Raw genomic sequence first — 19,216 nt, 5'->3', positions numbered from 1 at the left:
ACCAGGAAGAAGCCTACCGGCGCAATAGGCCGCGACGTTAAAAAAAAAAAAAAGTTAGAGTGATGGGGTCAGACTCAGAAGTACATTTTAATAACAGACAGACGATGCCTTCACAAAGTCTCTAACGTGTTCTTATCAACTCATTATAATATTTCTAATCTTCTAAGACCCGAATACATCAAAAGAAGACGGGAAATTATAAGAGTAACGAGGCATTGAAGACAAAGTTGTAAAAAAAGGGTAAATTGAGGTTGAGTGGGGAAACTGTTGTGTAAAAAAAACCTAGGCGAGATGAAAAATGGAAAGGGGAAAATTATAGAGGGCTGTAGATAAAGGGAAAAAAATGGGCAAATACTTTTTTTACAACAAAGGAGACGGCTCAAGGGCAACACAAAGAGTGTAGAAAAAAAAGCTCGCTACTCACCGCTCCTAGTGTAGTCTGAAAAAAATAACGAGAAGATTAGTAAGTGGAGCCTGGAAACAAAGAAAAAGTAAATGACTATGAAATGAGAGAGAGAGAGAGAGAGAGAGAGAGAGAGAGAGAGAGAGAGAGAGAGAGAGAGAGAGAGAGAGAGAGAGAGAGAGAGAGTGTGTGTGTGTGTGTGTGTGTGTGTGTGTGTGTGTGTGTGTGTGTGTGTGTGTGTGTGTGTGTGTGTGTGTGTGTGTGTGTGTGTGTGTGTGTGTGTGTGTGTGTGTGTGTGTGTGTGTGTGTGTGTGTGTGTGTGTGTGTGTGTGTGTGTGTGTGTGTGTGTGTGTGTGTGTGTGTGTGTGTGTGTGTGTGTGTGTGTGTGTGTGTGTGTGTGTGTGTGTGTGTGTGCGCGCGCGCGCTTGCCTTTCCCCACACGCAAAAGTCTGGTATTTAATGGCTGTGTTAGCTGGCCACAGGGAACACTCGGAACGTGGACGGAGCATCGAGGCAACATCTTTAAGAGGGTACGAGGCGAGGTTTGCCTATTAACGACATCGCGGTCCGGCTGAGGTTCTGGGTCCAGGCTGTAGTCTTGAGTAGAGGAAGATCATATATCGGGTCAGACAGATAACGTCAGAAATTGAATAAGATCGGAGGAATCAGACTGGATGCTTTGAAAATAAAATAAAAATAAAAATAAATAAAACGCTCGAAATACACACGAATGAGCTAAAAATGAGTGAAAACCATGTCGTTCGTCTTGTGGTCCTTGTATAAGTGAAAACGTCAACGTATATAATAGTAAACACGATAATGATGATGATGTTGAAGGTGAGGATAAGAATACATCCACAGAAAACAACATCACATATCCTTTGTCACGAGGAAGGGCAGCAAGTACCACACCAACCTCCACGCCTCTTTTAGCAATCATATGTAGCTAATGATGGCAACGATGAATACACCCACGTCCCTTTGAAATGGGAGACCAGACACAGACTTGACTACGTGGTGTTAAATGGCAAATCATATCAACGGTGGGGTTTCGGGTGGGTCAGTACGCTCAGGAACGGTAACCAATGCTCCACACACTCAATATAACCAAGCTGGGACAGGGAAACTCAAACTATATGAGAGCAGCCTCCAGGTGACGGCGGTGCAGGTGCTGGTGATGTGGAAAGGGTGGGCGGGAGGAAGGGAGGAAGGGAGGACGTTCAGGAGGCGGGAGGATGCGAACGAGGGTGAGGATTCGAGACGGAAGTGTGAAACGAAATAGATTTGAACAAAACGAGGATAAAACGAAATGGGATGGAAACAAACAAGACCGGAAAAACCAATAATATATAGCAAGAAAAAAAAAAGATAACTGTGATGATAAATTTAGCCAACTCTGCAAGGAGAGGTTACAAGAAACGAAGAAAAATATACTCAGTGCAAGAAACAGGAGTAAGATATGTAAGGCGTGGTGAAAACATAGAATTACGAGGAGCAAAGGGGAAAAAAATACACGGAAAAAGAGATAAACAAAATAACGTTGAGGGAGAAGCAAAAAAAAAAAAAGTGTGGATATGGAAAATAAAATAATGGAATCCGGGACGAGAGTGAATCAGGAGGAGATGGAACCGAGGGGGAGGAAGGATGGGGAAGAGGAGGAGGAGGAGCAAAACGAGGGTAAAGGGGAAAGCGAATGGAAGAGGGAGATGAGAATGAAAGTGAGATGAGAGAGAGAGGGTGAAAAGGGAAGTAAAAACGAGAGGCGAAGAGGAAAGAGATGGGGAAACTGAAGCAAAAGTAAGAGAAATATAGAGAATAGGAGGAAAAAGAAGAAGAAAAGGAAGAGATGGAGGAAAAGTAGAAGAAGGAAAGTGAGGTGTGAAGGAGTAGGTGAAGGATAAAGTAAATGAACAAGGATGAAAATTACTGAAGAAAAACACCACACAAGAGAAGACAAACAACGAAAAGGGCAATGACGAAGACAGACAAATCCGCATAATCAAAAAAATATATGCGAATGACTGCAATTGGAGCTCAGTGGGGGATCGGGTTTCGCGTCTATACACAGCCATCAAAACAGGGAAACGCGAGCCAAATAATGGAAAGAATTCACTTATAAAACATATCAACGCGGGGCTAACAAACACTGATCCTGTAATCGACGAGGCAAATATTTTATGGCGCCAGATGTATTTCAAAGCACGAACAAATCATAAACATCGTCGGTCGCTTATCCATTGAATATAATTGCAAGGTATTTTATGAGCGCCATCTGGTGGGTGCTAAAGACCGCTTGTTTCTGTCCGTATTGTTGCACTTCCCTCAGTTCGTTCGCTACTGACGTCACTACCATGCGGACGAGATCTTGCCCTGAACTACAAGAAGGCGGAGAGTGAATGAACAAACTATAAAAGGGTCTAAAGAAAACATTGACGCATAAGAGATGGAAATAGAGAATGAGATGACAATGATAGATGGTTAAAAACTTGCTTCCGTCACTACCATGTGGACGAGATCTTGCCCTGAACTACAAGAAGGCGGAGAGAATGAAGAAACTATAAAAGGGTCTAAAGAAAACATTGACGCATAAGAGATGGAAATAGAGAATGAGATAACAATGATAGATGGTTAAAAACTTGCTTCCGTCACTGCCATGTGGACGAGATCTTGCCCTGAACTACAAGAAGGCGGAGAGTGAATGAACAAACTATAAAAAGGTCTAAAGAAAACATTGGCGCATAAGAGATGGAAACAGAGAATGAGATGACAATGGTAGATGGTTAAAAACTTACTTCCGTCAATACCATGCGAATGAGATCTTGCCGTGACCTACAAGAAGGCGGAAAGAGAATAAAGAAACTATAAAAAGGCGTAGAGAGAACATTGGAGTATGAGAGATGGAAATAGAGAATGAGATAATAATAATAAATGGCTAAAAAATAAACTTTGTAGCCGAACTAAAAAACAAAAGGTAAAGCAACACGCAACAAGGCAACATGTTTTCAGTGGCTGTATTCAGAAATGTATACTAAAAAAAAGCAAGTAGAAAAAATGTGGTGCGTTTGTAGAGGCTTAAAAATAGTACTTGAAATAAAAACATAAAATAACATAAGATAAAAATACGTAAACTTTGTACATAGATAACAACACATACACACACACACACACAAAATATATATAGTCACAGTAAAACATGACAAAAAAGAGTATGGAAAAAAAAAATGCATTCACGCTTCCATAAAAATCCTCCCCCCTTCCCAAGCGGAGCAGAGACAAATTAGCAGCGTCGGGCGTGGCGGCGGGTCCGAGGCGTCGCTTGTTTGTGCTGGATTATGTTTCCTTTGCGTATTCAGAGAGAGTTTTTAAATTTATCTTTATCTCACACTATTAAAACTATATGGTCTTTCACGTATGGTCTTCTTGCAGTGTAAAGGACATTTTTTTTTTTTCTCTCTCTCTCTCTCTCTCTCTCTCTCTCTCTCTCTCTCTCTCTCTCTCTCTCTCTCTCAGGACACCTCTCCTCCCGAAATTGACCTATCTTTTGGCCACTCCTCTGAGCTTTTTATAGGTGCAGCGAATAGCGGGCTTTTTTTTTTCATTATTGTTTCCTTTTTTTGCCCATGAGCTGTCTCCTCTGCTGTAAAAAATAAATAAATAAATAAAATAAAATCTGTATTATTTATGTATCTATTTTTCTCCCTCTCTCTCTTAGCGTCGCCGCACTTCATCACTCAATCGTTCCATCTATTCTTCGTAGCCATATAATAACGTGAAAAATAGTGACACCTAATCCTCACGTTTTCTATACATCGTGACCCCGTTAACAAGCCTGAGTGACGGCGATAACACGACGGTTTGTTTGCCTCGCCGAAGTGAAGGGAAACTCGCACATTAATCAGGGTACAGCACTCTCTCTCTCTCTCTCTCTCTCTCTCTCTCTCTTTTATTGTCCCATATTGCATCACTATCCTGTCCTTTGTCAGGGTCTGTTACTACCACCACCACCATCACCACCACAGGTCTGGCGCACACCAAGCCTTCCCTAATACCTGTCAATTGATATTCCTTGCTCGTGAAGGTACCGTGAACTATTCTGACAAGGCAATCGAGCCGTATTCAAGTTACCCCAGGAAAACGACAAGAATGGGTCATGAATCAATTTTACATGACGGTAAACACAACCTCTCTCTGTAATCAGGAAAAGGTCATCAGAATCTGTTCGTCCTATCCAAGGCTGTTTTGCATCACTGTCACTCGCCTGCCAAGTGACTGTCGCGTCGAGGGGACGCTGGACGCCGTGGACACACAATGAAACTGCCAGGCCATTCCAAGAAATGCCGACACGAACCAATACGTGTTCCTAACTGGTTTGACATAAATGGAGAGATGACGCTACAGTCCACAAAATGCCTAAACTCATAAGGCACTGAGAGAAAAAAAAGATAAAAGAAAAAATGATGAATCTAACTCAAAATCTAATCCTCAACCCTAAAAAAAAAAATCTCATTCCTTTCCCCATACACAAAGTAAGTATTCATACCCACACATTTAAACAACCATACACTTAAACACACACTTTTCAGTCTTATAAACACACGAGTAAGGCTGGACTAATGAGGAGGGGCTGCCGAGAGACGGTCAAGGGAAGCAAACATGAAATTCAGCATAAAACGGGATGATGTCGTTCACGCGAGACAACGAATGGTACTTCATGGACATTTCCTTCGGTGTGTGTGTGTGTGTGTGTGTGTGTGTGTGTGTGTGTGTGTGTGTGTGTGTGTGTGTGTGTGTGTGTGTGTGTGTGTGTGTGTGTGTGTGTGTGTGTGTTTGTGTGACCATACTAAACACAACCCTCTTAAGTCTATCTACCAAGGCATCCAATAGCAAAGTGTCGCAGGTTGTCTGGCTCGTTTTCTCTCGCTCACATTCATTCAAATCATCAAATATATTCTCGAGGAAGTTTTGAATACTCTCGGTAAGCGTTGCCAGCGTGGGAGAGTGCCAGGCGCAGGATATCCGACTCTGCAATCTTGAAATAATTGTTTGAACGTGACCAGTGAAGCAAAATCTAGATGGAATCCCACTATTATTTTGTTTGCCGTGGCCTTTCTGAGAGCCCGATGTAATACTTGTTGATTGGGGCGGGATGGGAATTGTATTTTATATTTGTGGGTGAACAGCCCTAAGACTTAAGCAAACATTTCTCTTTGGAATCATATATACATTTATTTCTCGTGTTGGCAGTATGTGCATCAACACTAAAAATGGAAAATAGTTTTGTTTCCTCGATTGTCAATTAACTAGAAAGGGGAGGAAAACTACGATATTTTTACATGGTTTGCCCAATCACACACACACACACACACACACACCACATATTGCTACCGTTCCAACCCACATCAGCACACAAAGAAACACAGGCTGCCACTTCCACCTCGATAAGTTCAGGTAAAAAAGAAATTAGGAGTGACTTGGAAACGCTCAGACTTCTCCATTAAAATATTTACGAGTAGTTGTGCGCGCGTCCTATTAGAGAGGTTGTTGTTTCCTTCCTACCGCAGGCTTTGTTGATTTCTTAGCGTTATTACAGCACGCCCTGAGTTATGAGCTGAAAAAGGTAAGTTTTGCTTAATCTAGCTGAATAAACTTCTGCTTGAGACCAAAAGCAACATATTTCTCATCCCTTCCTTTTTCTATTACAGCAAAGCCCTTCGTTTCACCTTCTCCCCTCCTTCCCCTCTCTAGTGGAGCACGCACGCACACACGCAAGATAGTGTGTGTGTGTGTGTGTGTGTGTGTGTGTGTGTGTGTGTGTGTGTGTGTGTGTGTGTGTGTGTGTGTGTGTGTGTGTGTGTGTGTGTGTGTGTGTGTGTGTGTGTGTGTGTGTGTGTGATTTTTTTTTCTTTCGCCATCTCTCTCTCCCCTCGCTGGCATTTTTTACTAACTCTCGGCTGCCGCGTCACTGGCCTGCAAGTTTCTGGTCCATTGGTCAGCAAGGAAGTTGTTACGAAGCGAGCACTATCCTCCTTCCCCTATCGCTCTCACTCTCACATCTTCCCCCTCTCTCCCTCCCTCTCTCTCTCACATTTCCTTTCATCTGTTATTGCGAAACCTTGAGTCAGCATCCTCACCCGTCCTGACGTATCATTTCCCACCTGATACACTTTTTTTATCTGACGGCTTTCATTCACGCCCACATCTAGCTCTTTAGAATTCAATAACGCTCCAAGATACATCGGGGTACATTAATTCTTCCTGCATGATTCTCTTCTTCTTCCTCCCTCGAGCAGAAAGCATCTTATGAGGAATACGGCGTTCTTAATCCCCTGTGCTTCTTTCTGTTTCCTTATCCGCTCATTGCTTCGGCGCTGCTCACGAGGGGCGACGAAGCGACCAGCAACACAAAATCGAGGCTCAGCGGTCGTCAATAATAGATTAAGAACAGCAGCACAAGAAGGGATTTGGGTGGTAATAAATGACGAGTTGTGAACATTCGAGGAGGGAAGTGTTGGATGAAGGAGACGGACGAAGAAAAGAAAGACGATAACGAAAATGTGTGAAGCAAAGTTAGGGATTGAAGACAGAAGGAAACACAGAAGAGATTACTCGGAACGTCCTGGAACTGTTTTTTTTGTCTCTGTATATATTCATTTGTTTAACTGCGCGTTCATCTTTACTAACGGGAGGTGTGAGAGAAGAAGGGATTACCTGGAACGTCCTGTAACTAATTTGTTTATCTCTGTATATATTCATTTGTTCCAGTGCGTATTAATCTTTCCTAACGGGAGGTGTGAGAGAAGAAGGGATGGTTAACTGTGACGCTTTCAGCATACACAACGAATAATTCCAAAGGCCACAAGAGAGATTAGTCGGGTTCTCAAGAGAGTGTTTCACGTTCACGGTAAAAGAGAAGGGAGCCAGAGAGAGGTGGAAGAGAATGAAAGGAAAAACAAAAGGAAGAGAGAAAAAAGTTTGAAATACAGACATGAATGAAGACAGAGGTGAAAGTGATCAGAATGTAGAAGGAAAGAACTACGAGTCAGCAAAAGGGAAGTGTGCCAGGGAAGTAGTAGAGATTTAACAAGGGGAGAAAGAAAGGGGATAAAAATGAGATGGAAGATGAAAAAGTGTTAAAATAAGAAGTACAGACATGAATGAAGACAGAGGTGAAAGTGATCAGAATGTACAAGTAAGGAAAGAACTACAAGTCAACAAAAAGGGAAGTGTGTCAGAGAAGTAGTAGAGATTTAACAAGGGGAGAGAGAAAGGGGATAAAAATGAGATGAAGATGAAAAAAAGTGTTAAAATAGGTATATGAAAAAAAAACGAAGCGGAGAGAAATAAAGGAACAAAGACGAAAAAAACACAGCAACGGAAAAGAGTTAGAGGAAAGGGTCAGAGAAAGAACAGGAGAGAGAGGGGGGAAGGAAGACGAGAGAGAATGGGAATGAGAAAAAGTGTCAAAAAATGATCACCCAAAAAATGAAGCCAGGAAAAAAACGAACAAAGAGGAAAAAATAAACAACGGTAAAGTGTGAAGAGAGGAAGAATCAGAGAGAACAGGAGAGAGGGGGGAAGGAGAACGGGAGAGAATGGGGATGGAGAGGCGAGGAGGGAGGCGGTATAGTAGTTGCCTGGGGGGTGAGAGGCAATGAGGGAGGAGACCGCCTCGTGTGGGCAGCCTCAACCACGGGAGAGCCTTCATAATGGATCCTCTTAAATAAGGCGTTGGAATATTTTGCGGCTTTGACTTCTGAGGGATGTGCAGGGAAATTATGAGAGAAGAGGAGGAGGAGGAGGAGGAGGAGGAGGAGAAGGAGGAGGAGTAGAAAGGCAAAAAGGAGTATAATGAGAACAAATTTGAGGAAGAACAGCGAGTCGAGGAAGAGGAAAAAGAGGAGGAAAAGAAGCAGGCGGGGAAGGAGAAAATAAAGATGCAGACGAGTAAATGGCAGGATAAAACAAGAAGAAGGAGGAAGAGGAAGAGGACGAGGAGGAGGAGAAGGAAGAGGAAGAGGAGGCGGAGAAGGGAATACACGAACGAGTAAAAAGTTGGGTGTCGAAATGAGAAAAAAAATGAGGAGGACGAGGAGGAGGAGGAGGAGGAGGAGGAGGAGGAGGAGGAGGAGTAGGAGGAGGGATCGGCTTAGCAATGGGAGGAGGAGCGGAAAAATAAGGATTACAAGATAAGGAGACAAAAATAAGGTTGAAAGCGAGTAAAAAAAGGGAGGGTGGAAAATGAGAGAAGGAAACTACCAGAAAAACCCGGATTAGCGAGAGAGAGAGAGAGAGAGAGAGAGAGAGAGAGAGAGAGAGAGAGAGAGAGAGAGAGAGAGAGAGAGAGAGAGAGAGAGAGAGAGAGAGAGAGAGAGAGAGAGAGAGAGAGAGAGAGAGAGAGAGAGAGAGAGAGAGAGAGAAAAATTAGATTAGAGCAAAGGGAAGAAATTGCTATGCAAGAACTAGTAGGAAGAGAAAAAAAAGAACTATACGCATAGCACTGGGAGAGAGCACACCTCCGCCAAAGATCTTCCTGAAAATTGGTATGGGCATCAACTGTGATCCTATGCATCATATAGAAGCATTTGTTTCGAAATTTGATGAAATTTTTTTTTTTTTGGAAACTATGACCTTGGGCGACCTTTTCGAGGTCAAGGACAAAGGTCAAGGTCAAGGTCATGCAAGGTGCATTATATGTAATCATTTGTTTCGAAATTTTATGAAATTCTATTTTTTGGAAACTTTGACCTTGGGCGAACTTTTCGAGGTCAAGGTCAAAGGTCAACGTCAAGGCCATGCAAGGTGCGTCTCTCCATGAGCTAAAATATGAACCAAGTCTGAAGTCTCTACGATGAAGAGAACCGAAGTTATGGCCAATCTGACGTTTTGTGCGACCTTGACCTTTGACATCAAAAATTTAATGGGTTCTTTTCTGGATGGACACGAAGATTCCCTGAAAACATTGGTTGAGATAACCGCAAAATTGTGCACGGGAGACTGCTAACGAACGAACAATCAAACAAACAAACAAACAAATAAACATACGTACTAACCGGACCGACAATTTAACCTCCAACTTCGTTGACGGAGGCAATAAAGTTGCCTAGATACGGAGGAGAAAAAAGAATAATGATGACGATGATGATGATGATGATGATGGTGATGACGAGAAGTAAAATAAGAAAGTTACCGAGCCCTAACAAAAAAAAAAAAACCCTTCAGTATACTCGCAGGCGTTGTCGTGGAGAGTCAAAGAAATAACCAAGAAAACAAAACAAAAAGTACCACCGGCGAGCTGATTAGAGGGAGAAAAGATAAATATTTTCCCTTCCTGCATTATCCACGCTAATTAACTCGGAGTAATGATGAAGACAGTAATAAGACTACTACTACTACTACTACTACTACTACTACTACTACTACTACTACTACTACTACTACTACTACCACTACTACTACTACTGCTATTACTACTACTACTACTACTACTACTACTACTGATACTACTAGTAACACTACTACTACTACTACTATTACCTTTACTACTGCTACTACTATTACTACTACTACTACTACCATTACTACTACAACTACTACTACTACTACTACTACTACTACTACCACTACTACTACTACTACTACTACTACTACTACTACTACCACTACCGCCACTACTACCACTACTACTACTACTAACACTACTACTACTACTACTACCACTACCGCTACTACTACTACTACTACTACTACTACTACTACTACTACTACTACTACTACTACTACTACTACTACTACTACTGCTACTGCTACTACTACTACTACTACTACTACTACTACTACTACTAGCTAGAAAAACAGTAGGGCTATTAACGGTAATAATATTCATCTAAAAAAATATTTGCCGCCACACGATTAAAAAAAACACGGGGAACATTTTTATCCAACGCGTTTTTATGACGGGCGACCCTCGAGAGTTGACAAAAGGTGAGCTGTGACAGGTAAACTAATTTAACCCAGGAATTTATTATCCGGATATCCCAGCGGCTTTTTAAATTTACCAGCAATGATAGCACGCAAGGGTGACTTTAGGCCCCTCCCCCGTCCACACACACACCCTCAACGACCCGCACCGTCCAGACAGCCCGGAATGAGAGTCTTTTACTGCGGAAATACTTGTGTCTCTACCTTGGAAAATTTATTGTGGTTAGAGGCGAGAAATTACTGAATTGAGCAAAAGGAAATATCAGTCACTGAACGAAAATACTGCTTTGGTGTAACTGAAAACAGGTTAAAAGAGTTCACTGGGAAACTGTCTGTGTGTTGGAACGGAGACAGGAGAAAGTGAAGGACGTTCGTTTTGAAAATAATTTAATTTTAGGGGAAAGAGGTGAAGAGGACAGTTGGAAAAGGTGAAATAGAACAACGATAAACCAGAGAACAGAACGAAGAGGAGGGGGCGAGAAAAGAGAGGAAAAATGGAGGAGGAGGAGGAGGTAAAAAAATGGCAGAGGAACAAAGAGAAAAGGAAAACGAAGTAGTTAAATGAAAATAAATATGAATATGACAAGGAGAAGGTAGGCGAATGGGAGTTAGATAATACTATATACAAGCAGAAGAAATCAAAGGAAATAAGAGTTAACCGAAGAGGGAAAGGAAAGAGGAAGAGTAAAAATAAAAAGAGGAATAAATCAACTATGGAGAATAAGATAAAGATAGGAACAACGAGACGATAAGTAAATGAATAACGTAACAGAGGAAGAGAACATGAAATTGGTGAAACGAAGAAAAAGAAAGAAGAGGTTTAACAGGGGGAAGAGAAGAACTGGAAGAAAAGGAAGAGGAGGTGAGGGAGGTAAAGGAGAATTAGAAAGCAGTAGAAAAGAAGGAAGGAAAAAGATAACGAGTACGGGAGGGCAGAAGAGAAGGGGCATGGATGAGGAGGCTGAGAATGGGATTGGATTTTTCGTAGTAGGTTCGTGACCACAGCTTGAGGAGGGACGCAAATGAGAGGCTCTTGGCGTGCCCTGTGCAGCTGCTCCTTTCGCACACTCCACACCGAACTCGTGCAGCCTCCACCCACCCCTCCTGATTCTCATATCCCTTCTGCCTTATCACATATCCCCTTCCTCTCACTGGTCCCCTTGGGCATCCAGTAGCCTCCTCTCTCCCCGTTTTCTCCGTACAAAAAAACACTCGAAGCATTAAGAACAAATCACTGTATTGCCTTGGATGACCTTCTTTGAACGAGCAAAAATAAGAGAAAGATTTGGAGGAAAAAAAACAACTTCATTCTCGTTGACATAAGAAGCACATTATCACGCTTTATTTTTTTCCGAATGAATGTAATGTCACTGTTTGTTCCAAGGTTATCACGCTCAAACGCTCAGCGGGAACCCTCAGCGTTTCGTAGTTATACATTTGAAATTATAAAAGAATGGAAAAAATATTATTTGCATAACCATTAAGCTTTGTAATCAATGTTCTGTGACTTCACTGATATGAATGTGTTGTTCTCTTTATAAAGCTCGGCAGTTAGTGTTACCTGTCTGTCTGTCCGATGACTGTGTCTGTCTTGGGAAGATACGACAATTTTTTTATGATTTTTCACCCACAAAAAATTACTTCAGATTGCATGGCACGCATGTCCATTATATATAGAAATATGGGTAAATTATTATTACTTGTACGGTAACAATTTATTCCTTGCATATCGCGCATGTTTAACTGTTTTCTTTAAATTAGTGGTCAGCCTAAAGCTGCAACAACTCAGTATTCTCAACTCCTCCTCCTTCCCTCCCAGCCGTGGTGCGGACCGTGTGGGTGGTGAGCGGCGGGCGCGCCGAGCTGCCCTGCGCCCCGACGCCCAAACACAAGCAAGACTCGGCTCTCGTGGTGCTCTGGTACCGCTACAGCGACACCATCCCCGTCTACAGGTGAGTCAACGTTGCCTCATCATTTCCAACTAACACTGGTCCACTGCATGGCAGGGTCTCCCCTAACGTTCTCGGCGTCTCTCTGTCTCTGTATCTTTCTGCTGCACAAAAGGGTCCCAGAGTACTCTAGAAGTGCCGGGGTGAACCTCTGTGGGGAGTGACATAAAATGTTGCGTGTAAAGCAACAATATGCGACATTTTCATGTTTTATGTTAACGAGTTTATGAACAGCGCTGCGTGCGTTAGTAAAATGTCAAGTAAAAAAACGATTTGATTATCCGTTTTATAATACTGGTATAGTGTGTGTGTGTGTGTGTGTGTGTATATATATATATATATATATATATATATATATATATATATATATATATATATATATATATATATATATATATATATATATATATATATATATATATATATATATCTATATATATATATATTCTCATACAGGCAAGCAGAGGCTAGAGGATTCCCAAACTTCCAAAGAGCAAAGTCAACTCCGATACCTGAGTGACCTGAACCACATGGTTGACAGGTGCCTTCGTTGGTTAATTGCCTGCTCACCGCGGTCAGCGGCTCGTCTGATGCTGCTAAATACTGCCAGGTGCGAGGCGGCGGTATTGAGCAGCGTGATTACTCCAAGAATATTTAACAAGCATACATCCGTGGTATGTTAATGTACGTATATATGTACAAGCGCATATATATATATATATATATATATATATATATATATATATATATATATATATATATATATATATATATATATATATATATATATATATAAACTCACAACACCACACATTCCCATCCTCCTTGCTTGCTGAATGAGACAGCGACCACTAAGTGTCAGCGGAATAATATATTTTTTATAGCTTTGAAAATGCTTGTCTCGTCAAATGGATGAGGAACTCAACCGTTTCTGCAATGAGCGCGTGAATGGCGGGTGAACCTGTAACGAGAGGATGAAGGGGCGCGATATGTAATAAAATGTATTAACACTTGTATATTGTAACACCTACCCACACACACCCATACCCACGCCCACACTCACCCACACACTCGTTCCTCCTCCCCCTAAACTCCAAAAGCACAAGGCACAAGGTCGTAAACTGGAGTCAGAGCGCAGCACGGACTCGTTCCAGACATGCCGCCGAAAAAAAGCAACTCACTCAGCGTTGTTTGTTACAGCAAGCCTCGGCTCTGCTGCACATGACTATTAACTGAACACAGCACTTTATGGGTGTTTTTTTATTGTCCCGACAAAGCATTGAGTGCAGAAAAAGAAGAAACGATATCATTTTGCATTTGAATGCTTTTACCTGCAGTGTAATTAAATTTATCGACTTTTACAAAAATCTGTGTCAGCTTTGTTCTGTTTTTGGTATTATTAACTTGTCAATGCCCCTCACCTCTCTCTCTCTCTCTCACGTGCTTCCCGCGCCTGGAAACTTGGCACCCAACAATGTGATCTCCTTCTCTGAGACTTCACGACGAAAAAGGACGCAGATGGTGTTAGGAAATTAATGAAGGGAAAAAAGTCAGTTTCATGAAAGAAGTTAAGCGACTTCTAGAAATTTGCATTTTGAAGCAGAGATGAGGAGCGCATGAGCGTCCTGGAAAGTGAGTGGGAAGTGTCACAGGTGATTAATTGTGGGAAGCAGCGGCGGCGAGGGAAGGGAGATGAAACATTAATGAAGGAACGATTGCCGTGACTTTAATGGGTAAACGAGGCTTTCCGCGTTGAGAATGAGAAAGACGACAGCTTCCGGCATACAATACTGAGGAAAAAGACATTAGAGTGATGAGAGGTTGTTAAGTAGAAATGATAGGAAAGCCGGGCAAAAGTATTGAATGAAAAGTCAGGGAAATAGAACTGGTGATGAAAATCTTAAATGAGAAACAGAAGATTTGAAATTCCAATATGAAAACTGTGATGAAAGTCATGTACCGTCAAAATAAAACATGCACCGAAGGGTCGCACCGAGCAAGAATTTTCCGAATGAAGAATAACGTTAATGAAAAGAGAGAGAGAGAGAGAGAGAGAGAGAGAGAGAGAGAGAGAGAGAGAGAGAGAGAGAGAGAGAGAGAGAGAGAGAGAGAGAGAGAGAGAGAGAGAGAGAGAGAGAGAGAGAGAGAGAGAGAGAGAGAGAGAGAGAGAGAGAGAGAGAGAGAGAGAGAGAGAGAGAGAGAGAGAGAGAGAGAGAGAGAGAGAGAGAGAGAGAGAGAGAGAGAGAGAGAGAGAGAGAGAGAGAGAGAGAGAGAGAGAGAGAGAGATAGCGCTTTCATGAACACAATAATGACTCGCTCGGAGGGGAGAAAGATGGAGAAAATAAAAATACGTGATGATATATTTTCAAAAAGGGATAATTAAGAGTACATTCCTTTTAGCCGGGCAGTCGTAAGTCACTCACCACAGCCAGTCATTCAGTCATTCAGCTAATTTACTCACCCATCCATACATCTATTTGGTATATGTCCCTTTCTTGAGTCAGCCAATGAGCCGACTAGATAATCACGCAATCACCCAACCAGTCACCGCTAACACCAACCCATCGCTTCAGCTCGCTAATATTTCGTTTACTGGTCAGTCAGTCTACCAAACCATACACTCAGCTAACCAGTCACCCGCTAATCAACCAAAGAAACTTCTCAGTCACAAACAACCCACTTAGCCAGTCCGTTAAACAATACCAGTCACCCGTTTAGCAAATCAGGTCAGGTCAGTAGGTTCCTCATCAACATGGTCTGTTAACTTTCCCAGCGGTGCACCAGGCAATTAGCTGGCCCACATCCCATAAACTTACCCGCTCCCTTCTCCGCACACTCCTCCACTCAAATCAACCAGCCGGCCAGTCAATCAACCAGTATGACCATCGTGCCAGCCAGGACCTCTTAACCCCACTCATCTAATCACTCAAGCCAACCTGAACTGCCTGCATCCTCCACCCACCCACCACAAGCACCCGATCCTCCAGCTAATCAGACAGCTTACCAGCCTTCCTCCTGTCGCCAGAACACCCCTCAGTTCACGTAGTCAATACCTCGTCATCATCGTCATCAACTCAAGTCATACTGGGAGAGGCGCGTTGCTGCTTTGATCTCTATCCTATTTCCGAAGGCCCCTTGAGCAGGCCACGCGGACATCTCCCAATTCCAAACAGCTTCAGGCGGGATCGATGCGCGTGCTGTCGCCTCGGGCACTGCAGACGTCTTCATGATTTCCTCCGTTCCCCACTTTCTCTTTTCTCTTTCTTTCTTCCATCCACTTCTCGACGAAAGTTATGAACGCACCGGCAGTGATGGACGCGCCAATATTGTCAGAGGTGACGTTTACTCCCTGTGCGGCTGATGACGTCTCACGGACCAATTGTTGAGTTGATACACGGCCACTTCAGTGTTCTTTATCATCCTTCATACGATCTCCGTTACGCAAGATGTCAATTCACCTTTATAAGTGATTTTTAGCGGCCATGTCTCACAACAGCGCGGTGAAACATGACTCCCCGGGGTCTTATTTGTGCATTCTTCGTCCTTCGTACAAACACCAACAACGACACTCCTGCCGCGTTGAGGAAGCACACACCGCTGCGAGTAACAAACATCAGCCAATCGGTGGCCTTAAGGGTGAGTCTCCCTGCTGCTGTGCCTCCTTCTATCGAGATGATGAACCTATTCAACGCCTCAAAGTTCTCTATGTTCGCATGTAGGCATCGTAAGGCCACACTTAGAAAGTTTACAATTGCCTAAACTTTGGTGCCAACGAAAGGAATCATGAGTTCACGAAACTTCCAGTCAGGTCGCAGCGCCAAAGAATCCCCAACTTTCAGTGATGACTCCAATGCAGCATCAGCAGAGCATGGAGAGTTAAATCACACTGCCTACAAGAGCCTGATAATAAGAAAGTAAATACTTATTTTGTCAAAATCTTAGATACCTATAAAACTGAGTTATTTCCATAAAATATATACCGAGAAACCGTACAAGAACCATCAGTCTCAGTATCACAGCCCCGTCAGTTATCGACTTCTTTAAAGCAAAAGGAAAGCTTACATCTCCAGCAAAGAGCCACGTGAACGAACGAAACAGCCAAGAACTATTACGCAACCAATCACTTAGTCAGTCAGTTGGGTCAGGTCAAATCTCAAAGTTTCCAATCGCACTACCCGTACAGCTGACGCCACACAAGTCTCAAGATTGTGGTGGTGGAAATACTGCTGGTGGCGGCTGTGGTAAATGCTAGTGTTGTTGTGGTGGTGGTGGTGGTGGTGACAGTGGTGGTGATGGTAATACTTATGGCAGTGGTGGCGATGGTGATGTCTTTATGGTGGAAGTAGTGGGAAGGGTAGTGAAGGTGGTAGTGATAATGGTGGTTGTTATGAGATGATAGTGGTAGTGGTGGTGGTGGTGGTGGTAAGGGTGTATGCTGAAGATGGAGGTGATGGCGGGGCTGCTGTGAGAATTTAGGTGTTGTTGTTGTTGTTGTCGGCGGTGGTGGTAATTGTGCGTGTGCGTGTGCGTGTGTGTGTGTGTGTGTGTGTGTGTGTGTATTCTTAATTATTCCTCTTCAGTTATCCAGACCAATACGTAAAAATGTTACAAAATCGTAAAGTCAGTCTACTTATTACAGCCCTGACTTCATACCAGACAACACTTCGGGCACGTCCACAGCATCACCATCGCTGCTCAGGTCTTAAAGCTGTGTCTCTGAAGTCATGAGCGCGGCTTGTTTGTGGCGGAGATTCTTGGCAGCGGGCGCCGTGGGGTGAATAGGTCTGGCCGCTGCCGGGACCAGATGCTCTATCGCTGCCGGGCGTGGGAAGCAGTGACGCAAATCTTCGTTTCTTACTGGGAGGGTCGGCCATACCACGCCACGACGAACAGGGCAGGGATGATGGACGTGCAGTATTTTTCCTTCCATTACCGCCACTGCATCTCGCTTTTTTTCATATACAACACACACACACACACACACACGAATGGAGCCACCCTAGGTTAATTTTCCCGCACGTCGTCGGGAGAGAAAAAAAAATGCGACCAGTTATTCCAGTGCATGCATGAGGGCGCTGGGTTGCCGAAGGGAGACGGGAAAGGGATATGAAGTGACAGAGGAAGGGAAGGAGCGGGGAAGATGGGAAGGGAGAAACGACGTAAGGCGGAGAAAGAGAGAAAATGGAAATGGTGGGAAGGAAGGGGCAACAAGAGGCTGGAATATAAAGGGGAGAAAGGAAGAATGATGGATTGTGGAGTGCAGAAGAAATGAGTCGGTGGAAATAAACGAATGATACGGCGTGGAAGGGAAGAAAAAAGTGATAACAAGCGGATATTGCCCGAAGCAGAAGGACGGGGCTAAAAATACATGAAAAAAACTGAATAAGCAAAAAAAGTGGATAGAGACGGGAGGAAGACGGGAAAACTGAGATGAGGGAGACCGGTGGAGTGATGTACAAGAAGCGAGAGACAGTGAGGCGTTCTGAAAGTTAGAAGCGAGAGGAGTGAGTGAGCGACTGAGAGCACGGAAGCGACATGGAAAAAAAAAAAAGAGAGAAAGGAGGGACGCAGCGGAGGAGAGGAGAAAAGAAAGTAGAAAGTGGTGGAAAAAATGAAGATATAACGTACAGGGAGAGAAGGAGAACGCGGGGAAGGAGTAAAAGAATGATGAGAGAGGCGAAAAAGTTGGAAAGTTTCGTTTAGTCGGCGCAACATCTGTGGAGAGAGGCGAGACAAACCTTTCCGAACAAAGACTAAAATTGTGAAAAGTAATAGTTTGTTCTGATTATGCAGATACTACTAATAACACTGCTGCTTCTGTCACACCCATGGTTTTCTATATCTACAAAACAATGCACTAAACCAAACATTTATGGCACACACGTTTATCTGTCCATTAAGTTGTGTTTAAGTTAGAGATATTCACATTCAACAAGAGCATAGGCAAGACTTGGTTTACTAACGGAGTGGTGGATGAGTGGAACAGGCTTGGCGGTCATGTGGCGAGTGGCAATGCGTGCTTCCAGAAAACATTAGATAGATTCGCGGATACTAAGTTGGTTAGCTAAGTAGATTTAGGTGTACAGGAACTTGCAAGAGATACCAAAATACAAGTGATTCTTACAAGGACACGACGCATAAAAGAACGAAAGAGCTTCAAGAGATCGAAGATAAAAAAAACCCCGCCCCGAAAAAGAAATGAGGCAAAAAAAAAAAACCGTATACAAAGAACACGAGAAATAGGCCAATAAGAAAAGAATGGCGAAACTATTGGAGGAAGGCGCCCAGTAAAAGAACGCAGAAAGCAAACCACGAAACAAAGAGGGAAGGGAGTGAACGAAAGAAAAGAAACCTCGAGGCTGTAGATGGCGAAAGGAGGTCACGCGTCAGGAGCAAAGGCAGAAGGAAAGGAATGAGGGACGAAGGAAGGAGGAAGAGATGGAGAGCGAGGGAGTAAGGGAGAAAACGAGAGAAGAGGGAGGCGGAAGGAAAGAAGGGAGGGGGAACAAAGGGAGAGAGGTATATAAACAGGGAGGGAAAGAGAGGGGACAAGGAGGGAAGGAAACGGAGAGAGAAGGAAGGAAGAAAAGAAAGAAAAAGAGGAAGAAAGAAAACGGGAAGCGCGGTAAGATGTAAAAAATAAAGAAGGAAGGAAGGAAGCAAAGAAGGAAGGAAAAATGAAGTAAAGATGTAAGGGAGGAAAGAAGGAAAAAAAGAAAGAAGGAAGGGAGGAAGGAAGGAAGGCAAGAACGTGTGACAGGAACGCTATACTGAGGGAGATTGGGAGATGGGAACGGATTGCCTCTCACCGACTAGCCAATCAGCGCCTGCCCTTCGTTTTCCTCGCGACTTATCACACACACACACACACACACACACACACACA

The 19,216-nt window shown here is 43.2% G+C and overlaps 2 protein-coding genes across 19 annotated transcripts in view; one reads left to right on the top strand and one right to left on the bottom strand.

Moving 5' to 3' along the window:
• The window catches only part of LOC127007025 (uncharacterized), a 206,709-nt gene that overhangs the window by 47,485 nt on the left and 140,008 nt on the right, over positions 1–19,216 (bottom strand). For 10 of the 18 annotated variants that reach the window (XR_007760025.1, XR_007760032.1, XR_007760030.1 and 7 more), the window contains one exon: positions 425–439. The exons of the other annotated variants lie outside the window; for them this stretch is intronic. Coding sequence is in view for 4 of the 10 variants with exons in the window: in XM_050877506.1 (XP_050733463.1) it covers positions 425–439 (15 nt within the window). In the remaining 6 variants the exon portion in view is untranslated. The remainder of the gene's footprint in view (positions 1–424; positions 440–19,216) is intronic. 18 annotated transcript variants of the gene reach the window in all.
• Positions 1–19,216, top strand: part of LOC127007026 (uncharacterized) — a 94,882-nt gene that overhangs the window by 19,775 nt on the left and 55,891 nt on the right. The window contains 1 exon segment of the mRNA XM_050877512.1: positions 12,201–12,333. Within this exon segment, the coding sequence (XP_050733469.1) occupies positions 12,201–12,333 (133 nt within the window).

The sequence above is a fragment of the Eriocheir sinensis genome, chromosome 34 (assembly GCF_024679095.1).
Source record: "Eriocheir sinensis breed Jianghai 21 chromosome 34, ASM2467909v1, whole genome shotgun sequence".
NCBI lineage: Eukaryota > Metazoa > Arthropoda > Malacostraca > Decapoda > Varunidae > Eriocheir > Eriocheir sinensis.
Note: the sequence above shows the minus strand (reverse complement) of the source record. Positions and strands in the feature narration are given on the sequence as shown.